The sequence below is a fragment of the Podarcis melisellensis genome (genome assembly GCF_964234715.1).
Source record: "Podarcis melisellensis genome assembly, chromosome: 1".
Taxonomy (NCBI): Eukaryota; Metazoa; Chordata; class Lepidosauria; order Squamata; family Lacertidae; genus Podarcis; species Podarcis melisellensis.
In genome coordinates, this window is record NC_138528.1 from 119,478,965 (window position 1) to 119,491,903 (window position 12,939).

The window sequence follows — 12,939 nt, forward strand, 5'->3', positions numbered from 1 at the left end:
ACCGCTCTCACGAGCATCTCATCATAACACGTGCTTCTCTTGTCCGAAAAAGTTCTGTCTCTCTCTTTCTTGTTGCGTGTGGAGGTCCCCAAGCCACTCCTCGAAATAATTCACACGTAATTTTAGTGTAAGGTTTTGGCACTATTTTGGCCAGAACTTTATTAAAATACAAAATCTGTGCGTGGTTGCTTAGGCATTGTTTATGACTATCTGTCCCCCCGCCTGGGACAGAATTGACTATCTGAACTCCCTCGGAAGCCAGTGAAGGGAAAACAATGTTGGGGATCAGTCGAGCTGAGCAACAGTCCCTCACCGCTCACCCAACCAGCTCCCCAAGGCTTGCCGGCCCTGGTCCCATTTCAGGGATTGGACGAAATCGTGGCAAGCCCCTGGATTCCTTTAACAGAATTCCCTTCCAGCACCATTGGAGGGGCAGGCACAGCCTACCCTGACCCCTCCACCACCAATTTTTATAACCAATGCCTACCCGCAACCTTACAAGTTGTGACGAATTGCTAAGTACTGTAGTAGGTGAAAACCAAATGGCCCAGCCAATCAGCCAAATGGCAAAATTCCTACTAGGCCCCTGCCCCAAGGCAGACGACCCCATGACAGGCAAAGCAAGGTCAACCGGAACACAGGGCGGGCGGGTGATCCGATGCTCACTGCGAAAGAGAAAGCAGAAGTAGTGAGCCCCAATATGTAAAGCCTATGGTCCCACCCACACAATTTGCTACATGCAATTTACCCCAGCAACCTGGTCAGCCAATCATTGTGTCAGGCACTAACCATTAACCTGCCTGGCAACAGAGGGCTGGCTTGGCGGCCCCCACCGCAACCCGTGCTCTCATTTTAGGGAGAACACGCTTTGCATGATAGTCTTCAGGAATGACCCCTGGCGCCTTGTCCTTGGGGCCCATGTTAAAAGATTTGGCTTGGTTTTGCTTGGACTAAAAACCAAGACATCACTGCCTGCCCTGTGGCACAATGGGTCAGTGTCTCTGGCTGTTAACCAGAAGGTTGCAGGTTCGAGCCCACCCAGGGACTGTGGGCAGGATTCTTGCATTGCAGGGGGTTGGACTAGATGATCCTTGGGACCCCCTCCAACTCCACAATTCTATGATTCCAAAGCAGGCATAGACCAACTCTGGCCCTCCAGATGTTTGGGACTAGTCCCAAGTATCTGGAGGGCCAGAGTTTGCCTATGCCTGTTCTATACCCTGTCTTTCTGTAATAGAAGGTGACCTGAGAGCATATTCTGTAGCCTGGCCATAAATCTATGGAGAAAGGGGTGTCTGTTTCACAGAGGCTGGATGCTCCCAAAATCCAAGCCTGAGCAATTGTGAGATTCTGTTTTAAAACTTTGATCTCTTTTTAGTGCCTAAGGGGTACGAACATTAAGAATATTACATGTTAACATGGGTAGAGTTTATTTGCTCCTGAGGCTTTTGAGTAGGGCAGGATTAGAAAGTGGATTAAAGACTCGTTTTGAAGATGATTCTTGGCTGAAACAGTGGTGGTTTTGAGAAAGTGGGCCAGAATTATGCAGGAAAGGTCAATGGGGAGAGAGGCACATTTCATAGCATTTGAAAATCTGTCTTTGCCAACCCAGTGCCCTCCAGATGTTTTGGACTATGACCATTGCACGTGTTTTATTCTACTGTCCATTTAATGCAAAAAATCCAGGACAGATATTTCAACCCCATACTGAAAGAAAGGTTGAATTGTGACGACTCCTACAGGGCTTCCTTCTTATTCAATAGCTGTAGGCATGATATCATGGAGAATGTAGCAAAATTTCTGAGTGACACCGCGAAACTACGTCGTTATAAGACTCGAGAGGCACTTTGAAACTTATAGTTCTATCTTAAAGTATCTCCTTTTTTTTTTTTGAACAGATGCCAGTTTTATACTTTGACCCACATATTTTTGTATTCTCTCTATGCCGAAAAGGTGATTGATTGAATCCCATCAGCCTTGATGAGCAAAGCAGTGCTGGTTTGGGAGTTGCAATTCAAAGCACCTTGAGTGTATCAGCTTGCGGAAGGCTGCTTTCTATAGCATGGAGACTTGAACTTACGAATCCCTCTTAAATTTACCCTGGTGCCTTATCTGTTTTAAGAATGGTGGTGGTGACCCATGTACCTACGGGACTGCCCCACGGAGGACCTTAAGGTCCACAAATGACACCGTTTTGGAGGTCCCAAGTCGCAAGGTAGTTAGATTGGTCTCAGCTAGGGCCAGGGCCTTTTCAGTACTGGCCCCGACTTGGTGGAACGCTCTGTCACAAGAGACCAGGGCCCTGAGGGACTTGACATCTTTCCGCAGGGCCTGCAAGACAGAGCTGTTCCACCTGGCCTTTGGTTCGGACTCAGTCTGACCCTTATGTTTCCCTCCCCTTATGGTTTTGATCTATGGACTATTATTAAAATAAGGCTGCTTTTTAAATTGCATTTTAACTTGTATTTTAAATTGGTCCCTCCCCATTATGTTTTTATTGTAATTTTACTGGTGTTAGCCGCCCTGAGCCCGGCTTTTGCCAGGGAGGGCGGTGTATAAATAAATAAATATAATAGTAATAATAATAATAGAAGAGGTGGCAAATGAGCACTGGGGGGTGGGGGAGTAATAAAATACAAATTTTGCAAAGAAAATGTAGCCGCTCAGTATGGAGTAACTTAAATAGGTACCCCACGTCATCCTGAAGAACATTTGGTGGGGGGGGCAGGGTCCCCCCCTTCATGTGGTAGGAGACTAATACTTTTACGAGAATACTTCACAACAAGCCCTTATTTCATTTTTTTAAAAGGCAGTGAATAGCCCTGCTGATTTGGTTCAGTAATTACATGATTGCTCAGAAGACTGGATTGGTAATTGAGGTTTGCAGCTATGGATGTTAACAGTATGAAGGGCTGGGCACTGATGTGGGTCAGGACTTCATGGCTGCCGTGAGAGTCGTGGGGCTGCCCCCAACGCATCATCACAACCCTACACATGTAAGCAGGAGAAGGGTGAGTTAAGAACGCATCACTGTGGCTTCTTATAACTTCCTGGTGAAGCAATGTGAATTTAGTGAATTTAGGAAGTGTTTGCAGCTTTAAAAGAAACAAAAGCTCTAGCTTCCAAAATAAAGAGCTAGCTTACAAAAGAAAACCTATTAGAACAAAATCCAGAAACATTCTTTCTCCCTCTTACTTTTTTCTGGATCGTCCTCCAGAGTCCTTTTCTATGCCTAAGATGCTAACTTCTAATTTGACACTCAGAACTATAAGGCTTCCTGTGCAGACTAAGAATGAATTTTATTCTACAAGCAAGGTGGCGTTTAAATGCACCTGCTCTCAGCTTGTGCTTGGCACTCGTTTGGATTGCCTAAGGTGACCTGGGGACAAGGTTTGGTGGCAGCTGGTGTTGATGTTATGCCTGTTAGTGGTGGCAGACTAGATGAGTTTTGTCACCCTACAACTCTGATCCTCTTTTGCAGAGTTGGTTAGGAGTCTACGTACTCCCACAGGTTTACCTGTTAAAAACAGCTGTCTAGAATTTTAGCCTTTCTGCAGAGTCAAATTTTTGCCACATCTCTCCTCTTCCACCATCTGAGCAGCACCTTTTCTTAGACTCACTCTCACATTACCTTGCAAGGTTTTTACTGCTGCCAGGTGGAGCAGGCTGCAAGTTTAAGCATGCAGATGAAGCGACACTTTTTTGTATCTTTGATATGGTTAACATAATCATGGAGGCAATGGAAGAATTAGGCCTTTATCTGCTCAATTATAACTCCAGAGAGCTTGACAAAAATACTTGGTGCATTTTTGTTGTTGCTGAAAACAACACCACAGTGATTAAATTGTCACGCAATAAATTGTAAAAATTACTCTGCCTCTCCCAAGGGACCTGAAGTGCATAGAAAATTGATTTCAAATAACTTCGTTTATGGCTTACAGTGTGTCCTATGCATTTCAGTGGGATAAAGAGATTAAAATGGTAGTACTACTACATTTTTAGTCACCTGACAATAGCGAAATGTACAAAATATTAAGCAGACTCTTCCCAAATGAATGCTTAAAATGGGGCGCGAAGTGACATAAAGGCTCTCCCTAGGTGGAAAGGTTGTGTTGCAGTAGTGTTTGAAATTAGCCACGCACCAGGCGCATTATGTCCCTGGTTATTGATGACTTGCGACCAAGTAAAGATGCCTGGGTAGCAGGATGGTGTCTGACATTTCCACCATCTGAAGATGCATGCCTGGGGATCTTTGTTTTCACACACTAATACCACATCCTGTAGAATTCTAACGGTTATATTGTATTTGCACAATCAGAATGAATTTCAGGAACCAAAATGCTGCTTCTTAGCAGCCTGAGCAGGAGCAGTGAACAACGCTATAGTTAATTGCTGTAGCTTGTCTTCGCTTACTCCACCCAACTGCCCAGCTCACAGTGCTGAAGAATATTCCTATATTATGAATGGTCCATGTCACCATTAAGAAAAAGAGGTCGGAATAGGCCGGTTCTCAAAGTTCTTAACCTAGCTCAAGGTTATCAGCTGAACTAGTTGTTGTTTAGCCGTTTAGTCGTGTCTGACTCTTCGTGACCCCATGGACCAGAGCACGCCAGGCACTCCTGTCTTCCACTGCCCCCCACAGCTTGGTCAGACTCATGTTTGTAGCTTCAAGAACACTGTCCAACCATCTCGTCCTCTGTCGTCCCCTTCTCCTTGTGCCCTCCATCTTTCCCAACATCAGGGTCTTTTCCAGGGAGTCTTCTCTTCTCATGAGGTGGCCAAAGTACTGGAGCCTCAGCTTCACGATCTGTCCTTCCAGTGAGCACTCAGGGCTGATTTCCTTCAGAATGGATAGGTTTGATCTTCTTGCAGTCCATGGGACTCTCAAGAGTCTCCTCCAGCACCATAATTCAAAAGCATCCATTCTTCGGCGATCAGCCTTCTTTATGGTCCAGCTCTCACTTCCGTACATCACTACTGGGAAAACCATAGCTTTAACTATACGGACCTTTGTTGGCAAGGAACTAGCCAGGTGCTTAACTGAGAATCAATCACTGCCAATCCATCGTTTGAAAAACATGACTTTAGAGCCGTCTTGCTCCAAAATGGCAACTAGACTGTAAGCTTGGCGACTGTAAGCTTGGTTTAAAGAGCCATTTGGCGCCTAGCTTACATACCTGAGTTTCTGATATTGCGCTGCAGTCAGCATGCCCCTAAGAAACTCTGAAAATCGACTGAGTTGCTTTAACATTTATTGTATGACTTTAAACAAATGAATCAGAGGTTTAAGATGGTATGCAATTCATGGGAGTTCAGCAGCAAGATTAATACAGTTGGTCTGCAGAGAACACATGGAAATTTTTCAATTCTTTTCTTTATTAATTTCCTTCTTTTTCCTTTTCCTTTTTCCTTATTTTCTTCCCTCCCCCACCCCTTTCTCTCCCTTTCCTCTTCCTTTGGTTCTTTTCCTCTTTTCACTTTCTTCTTTTGGTCTCCTCCTTTCTGATCTGCTAAGAAAGAGCTAAAGTTAAACATGAAAAGTTGACTAACTCGAAGTGATGTTTTGTAGTTTGTTAACTATTGTTAAAGATGGTCAACTGTAATGAATTGATGTTTTAGTTATTGTTGATTTATTGTTATTGTCGAATAAAATTTATATTAAAAAAAGCACTTAAAAGAACACATGGAAATTCTTTTTATAGTCTGGCTGTGATAGTGGCAGAAACTGGCAAATGAAAACGGTGTTGGTAAGGGCCAAAGAGATATGAGCAGTGCAGATTATTGGATACTTCAAAAGGGAATAGGGCATTCTAATTCTTTACAACAGCAAGAGCCACAGAAGTATGCTCTGGATAAAGTGTGGATAATATTTACTTGGGCTGGTTCATGTTTATGGTGTCTGCAAGCGGATTTGACACTGAGCAGCATTCATAGCTGTCAAGCGTCCCTTATTTACCGGGACAGTCCCTTATCCCACCCCCATGTCCCGCTGCTGTCCCTTATTGATGATGTCCCTTAAATTTCCTGGGTTTCAAAGGAAGCAGCTCCTCTCCCTCCCTCCCTGTTGGCCAGGGAGGAGGGAGGCTCCAACTGTGTTGCTTGGCTGCGTTGCTCACCCAATAAGGAGTCTAAGAACAACTGGGGGGTGGAGCTTGCATGCCTTGTGCCGATCAAATCGGCCGCGTTGCCTGGGGACTCGCCTTTGCTCAGCACTTCCCAGCGGAGAGGTGACGGTGGTTTTCTTTGCTGCATCCCCTTTGCCGGGTTGCTGCGCTGTGGGAACCACCACTTGAGGCTTCGTTTGGCTGCTGGTTGACTAAAATCCCTTATTTTGGCTACTGATCCTTTATTTTCGAGGCTGCTGGTCCCTTATTTTCAAATCTGTAAGTTGACAGCTATGAGCAGCATGGTATCATGCAGGAAAATCAAAGCCTTGCAAAGAGTTTAGCAGAAATTCTAGCACACAGACCAGCAGTCTTGGTCATGTTGAGCTTGCCTGAGTCATGGTTGAAGCTGCTCAAGCCTCCCTAATTGCTGAATCAGCAAGTTGGTTGCAGAGGCTTATGGGTATGAACTCAATGCTTATTGTGGTCAGTTTAAAAATGGCTATTGGTGGAGAAAGTCTTATTTTGTATCCAAGGAGTTTCCCCAAATAAATGACGATACTCAAAAGCACCAACTTACTGGGTTTTCGTGAGCTAGGCCAGTGGTTTTTGGTCGCTGGTATTTCAGTGAACCATAAAAGAGGTTGCTGACGGTGAAAGAAATGTAGTTTATTAAGTTTTTCTAAATGTGATTTCCAGATACTCTTTTCTGAAAAGCATCTAGCTTGAAGACTGGGGAAAAGACAAGCCATATTTTTATAAGCAGTATATGTACTTTTCACTCAACTTGCAATTGTTTAAAAGTTTTGCATTTTACAAATTTAAATTTCTCATTTAATACATAGTTTTGTGTTTTCCATTATTTCATAACTATGAATGGTAAGAACGTTGCAAGAAATAAAGTGCAAATAACTGTTCTTTTGTTGCTTTTCATATAACTGTAAGAACAGCACAATTGCCTCAGTTTAAATTTGAAAAACCTTTACATCCTCATCTTTGTAAAGGCTTGTTCACCTGTTTTTAATTTTAAAATTTGATATTGGTTTTCTGTGTACATGGTTGCAATTTGGACTAGATATTCAATTAAATAAAAAAACTGGATTTGTGGATCCTTCCTGCGTGTTAGAGAAAATCTGTTTCACAGTAACACTTCTTAAATTCCCTTCCCCTCACATATAAAGGCATTGGTGTCAGGATGTGTCCCCAAAATGTTGGGCAGTTGCAAACACCAAATGATTGCCGTGATGTCAGGCAATTATTTGGTGTTTGCCACTGTCCATCATCTGAAAATAATGCCTCCTTTTTAAAAGATTATATACACTGCTTGACACTTCTTGTGTTCTAGAGCCATGTGTTTTGATAATCGTGTGGATATCTCAGCTTGCATGTAATGTAATGAAAAGCCTAACCATGGTTTAGTGGAAGCAGTGAGTTCCTGGAGAAAAGACTGCAATTGCTGCGCTCCTTCTCAGTTCTGGTTTGGCTGTCTGAACCCAGGCTTATAACTTGCCTAGCTCCAGACATACCATGAGCTATAACCAAGGTTTGCTCTTGGCTTACCACTCATAGTTTATCTGGGGGAAGCAAAACACAACCCTGCATTTGGATAACATGTTACGCCAAACCACGGTTTAGCCATGGGCAGCATGGCAGCAGCTGGACCACAGGAATAGCACAACAGCCACAGTCTCCACCCTGGGGATCCACACACTCAGGTGTTCCCACTAAACCATGGTTTGGCTTAGCGTTAGTGCAAACTGGGACAGTGTCTGCCCCCATGTTATTCCACCAACTGAACTGATCACCATAAGCCCTGTTTTGAGGCAGCAGGTAGTGGCATGAAAGCTCTCTCTGCCAGAATATGCCATGGCTGCTGCTTCACTTCATGGGTGAGGCCCAGGGGGCAGGGAAGAAGAATATTAGTTGGCATGTCTCGTGTCTATCCTGTCTACCGTGTCTTTATGCCCAAACATTATAAACATCTTAAAAAGAGGCTTGCTACTTTCCCCCAGTTCTGCATTGTATAAATGAATTGCTTTGGCTGTAGATAGGAGTATAGCCTGCACAAACCTCCCATCAGACGTTGTGTATAGTCAGCAGATTTGCAGAAGACCAAACTACACAGTGGCACTGATTTGTAATGTCTATCATCTGATCTGCTTTATCAGCCTACTGCAGAGAAATTCTTGTGTTCAAGACTTGAATAGGAATTGTTTTTCCTGCCTCCTGAATGCTGATGGATCTGACCTAGATAGAAATGTTTCACAGTTCACCGAAGTGACTGAAGGCTGTGATGTGTGTGTTAAACATGGGGCTTACCTGTCTCCTCAATTTATCGTGTTCTCTTTCCTAGCTTTGCCCTGTCAGATGAGGCATATCGATCTCTGAGAGACCAGGATAAAGACCAGTGCATACTTATAACTGGAGAGAGTGGAGCTGGAAAAACAGGTAATGCGTGATTTCCTCAGATTGAAGTGGCTGACCTTTGAACTTTTAATTCACTCTGGGATATTAGCATGGGTGCCCTGTTCTTGATCCGAATCCTAGAACTGTGTGTGTCTGGTCCAGTTGTGTTGAAAATTATTTCATGCCCGCTTCCATTTGACGAGCCGCTTAGTCTCTGTGGATCATCTCCTCCATATTACATACCCTCCAGCATTTTGAGAGGGAAATTTGGGGCACCCCACCCCATCCTTCTCCCTCTCTCTGCCACCAATTCCTTCCTCGCCTGCCTGCTCACCCCTCTCCCCCTTCGCTCCTTCCTCCCTTTGCAGTATTCCTCCTCCGCAGCAACATTCAGGGAGCAGCGGGAGATAGTGACTTCTAGACTTTGTCTCGTGTGGGTTTTGCCATGGCATTTCCTTCATTCCTTAGCGCAATTTTGCTAAAACTGCAATGTGTCACAGTGGCGTAGCGTGGGGGGTGCAGGGGGGGCCGGCCGCACCGGGCGCAACATCTGGGGGTTAGGGGGCGCAAATCCACGGGTTAGGGGGCACAAATCCACGGGTTAGGGGGCGCAAATTACTTGCCTTGCCCCGCGTGCTGACAACCCACGCTACGCCACTGATGTGTCGTCAAGCATAAAAGCTGAAAACAATAAGGCTTGAAACCTGAATAATGCATTATTTCTGCGTGGTTCATTCGGGGATTTCTCCTCCAAGTTATGATTTTGGGTAGGATCTTTTTCAGCTTAGAAAGCAATGTTTGTTTGTCTGTTTAACCTTTAGAGGCCAGCAAACTTGTCATGTCCTATGTGGCGGCTGTTTGTGGCAAAGGAGCCGAAGTTAATCAAGTGAAAGAACAGCTTTTGCAGTCCAATCCAGTGCTTGAAGGTAAGGAAGTAGTAACTAATACTGGTGTATGTACTTCACTTGTAGTAACACAGTTGCTGAATACACAGTTGAAAGCTCTAAACAGCAGTTATTGGGTTTAAGTTATTCAACCAGCTTGGCTCCCCTTTATTACATGCACAGCCCAAAATGACAAAAACAATAGCAGGGATCCACCAACAGCATATAGATCAATATGGCCAACTTGACCCAACAGCCCTTCTCCCCTCCCACACATCCAAACAAATCTTACTAAAGTTAATCAAAGGCAATCAAACACGCCCTGCCCCACCCAACCTTCTCTCACTGCTATTGTAAACCAAGGGACACCGGTGGCGCAGTGGTCTAAACCACTGAGCCTCTTGGGCTTGCCAATCGGAAGGTCGGTGGTTCAAATCCCTGCAACGGAGTGACCTCCCGTTGCTCTGTCCCAAGTGATCCTGATACAAAAACCTCACACATATACCAATTTTGCAAAAAGGAAAAATAATATGTAAGTTGACTACCCAACTTCTCCCCACCACGTTCTCCCCTAAGCTCTCTTTCCCTTCAACCCAATGCTAGATACAACCTTGTCTTACACTGAACATAACTAAGAGACTCTGTGATCTGCAAAGAAAGGAAGAGACATTGCACTTTCTTTTGTAATTCAAGAAATATTTTTTTTTAAAAAAAGGTTATTCAGCCAGCAAACATTTATTATACAGATGCATTTAAATGTAACTGCTCATCTACCTCCTACAAATGAATTAGTGGTTTTTAGAGGTTTGTTCACACTCTACTCTGACCTGAGCTTGATGTCCCTAGTGGATCTGCACCATTGGATATTCTTATATCGCCTTAGCCGGTCTTCTCTTGGGGAGAGGAGTATAAGATTGGCTTATATCCTCTGGTTTCCCCATCCTAGTCAAGAAGCCAAGCTCCAGGACTTTAGCTTTTCAAAATTGACTCCACTATTGTGGATTCTGGATCAGAGAGGGGAGCTGCATGTACAACTCCCAGTTGTGCATAGCAAGATGGGAATTGTGGAGATGTGTGTGCAGAGTCCTGCTTCCACACTTGTGGTGTCCCTGGCACCACTGGTATTGCATTTCAGCAAGAAAATTCTTCCAAAAGGCTTTGATCTTTTTGCACACCCACCACATGTGGAGCATGGTTCCAAAACAGCAGTGATCGATTTTGGTGGGATTTTTCACACAAATCCATATCATTTTTTCTGTATCTTGTTCTAGATCTCTGCCCTATTTCCACAAATGTTCCTTCATTTTTGAATTCCAAAATGATGCTGTATAGCCAACCTATTAGTCTCTCACTGCCTGTAGATTTTAATAGTATCCCACATTTATTTTTATCCCATATGGTTTCATACTTCCTATTGCCCTTCTGTTTATAATTTGAGTAGCAATATTAACTTGTACAGTGGTACCTCTGGTTACGTACTTAATTCGTTCCAGAGGACCTTTCTTAACCTGAAACTGTTCTTAACCTGAAGCACCACTTTAGCTAATGAGGACTCCTGCTGCTGCTGCGCCGCCAGAGCACAATTTCTGTTCTCACCCTGAAGCAAAGTTCTTAACCCGAGGTACTATTTCTGGGTTAGCGGAGTCTGTAACCTGAAGCGTATGTAACCTGAAGCATATGTAACCCGAGATACCACTGTACTCTCTTTATTATGATCTAATGGCTTCAAATGGAAGCTGTTCGCAAACCGTATGTAAATTGCATTGTCTTCTACCTTTGTTTGGAATCACACTTCAAGAACTTCTTAAGATTTTGCCTGTCTAAGTTACCAAGTGATCAAATTCTGCATTCCATCTGGTGTGTATCTGCTGTACATGAATATCAGGAAACAATGAACTTATGGTGAGGCGGAAGAATGTGTCTCCAAACTCTTATAATGGAGCACTTGTGTTTGATTCTGCATTCATTTATAAATGATCCCAGTGTTTAGCCTCATGTTTAATGATATGCTGCCCGGAGACTGGAAATATGATTTATCGCTTGCAAACTTTGCACTGTATAAAGTTTTCAGAACAATTGTTTCAGTTACCCTGAACAACAACAGTGACACGTGCTGCCTTTGGGCTTCAGTTCTTTCATCCTGGGAAATCTCAAAATGCAGATTTGCTAAAGCAGAATCAACATTTTTCCACCCGCCCAAATGTCCACTTGACTTGAGCATTGGTTATGTATTGATGTATTGATGGCAAAGTACACAAATCCACCATGGTTGTCTATGGAGTTGGTAGGAGATAGGAAGGTCATAATGCAATTTAATCAACAGAGAATAACATGAAGTATTAATTCCACATGGCATAGTGTAGGACCAAAAATAGTGACAAATTGCTTGTTCTGGGACCAGAAGGAGGGACTAAAATAAGCAAACCTTTTTTTAAAAAAAAATGCATGGCCCAATAATTTTCTGAACCAGTGTTGCATTGGGTTGGTGCAGACATAACATCAAACCATGGTTTCATGTTACATGAATGATTGGTAGGGGAATTCATGCTCATACTTTTCTACCTCCCCCACCAGCTGTTCCCTTCGTTCCATGGTTTGAGGAAGCCAGGATCAAACTCTGGTTTGCATTGTGATTTCATCACCCCTCATTTTGGATTATCTATCTTTTTATTAGGGACGCAGGTGGCGCTGTGGGTTAAACCACAGAGCCTAGGACTTGCCGATCAGAAGGTTGGCAGTTCGAATCCCCGCGACAGGGTGAGCTCCCGTTCCTCGGTCCCTGCTCCTGTCAACCTAGGAGTTCGAAAGCACTTCAGAGTGCAAGTAGATAAATAGGTACTGCTCCGGCAGGAAGGTAAACAGCGTTTCTGTGCGTTGGTCTGGTTCGCCAGAAGCGGCTTAGTCATGCTGGCCACATGAGTCAGAAGCTGTACGCCGGCTCCCTCGGCCAATAAAGCGAGATGAGCGCCGCAACCCCAGAGTCGGCCACGACTGGACCTAATGGTCAGGGGTCCCTTTACCTTTATATTTTTATCTTTTTATTAGAAGGTAAAGCTGGCAACAACCCCAATAAATGCCTTTGTTTATTCTTGCAGATTGACTTGGCTTTTAAAAGACATATTTTACTTTTTTTCCTCCTTCCTTCCTTCCAGCATTTGGAAATGCCAAAACCGTAAGGAATGACAACTCATCGAGATTTGTAAGTATTGATTGATTGATTGATTGATTTTATAAACTGCTTTGACCAAAGAGCTCTCCAAGCCGTGTACAGATAGAATTGGAGATAAACACAGCTAAAATCCACAGTCCAACTAAAGCTATTGTATGTATGTAAAACAAAGATAAAATCATTAAAATGTTTTGAAAACAAAGGTTACATGTCTGGGTAGGCTTGCAGAAACAAACAAGTGAAAAGTTTTTAGCAGACATCTAAAACAATATAATTCATAATGTCAATAGGCAAGAGAATTCCAAAGTACAGGTGTATCTATATATCTATGGAAGAATAGAATAGACTTTATTTGTGTAGCCGACAGGCCATAGCA

The 12,939-nt window shown here is 43.6% G+C and overlaps 1 protein-coding gene across 5 annotated transcripts in view; it reads left to right on the forward strand.

The window, feature by feature from the left end:
* Positions 1-12,939, forward strand: part of MYO1B (myosin IB) — a 160,258-nt gene that overhangs the window by 80,138 nt on the left and 67,181 nt on the right. For all 5 annotated transcript variants that reach the window (XM_081908161.1, XM_081908159.1, XM_081908162.1 and 2 more), the window contains 3 exons: positions 8,458-8,552; positions 9,332-9,436; positions 12,547-12,593. In XM_081908161.1, the coding sequence (XP_081764287.1) occupies positions 8,458-8,552; positions 9,332-9,436; positions 12,547-12,593 (247 nt within the window). The remainder of the gene's footprint in view (positions 1-8,457; positions 8,553-9,331; positions 9,437-12,546; positions 12,594-12,939) is intronic.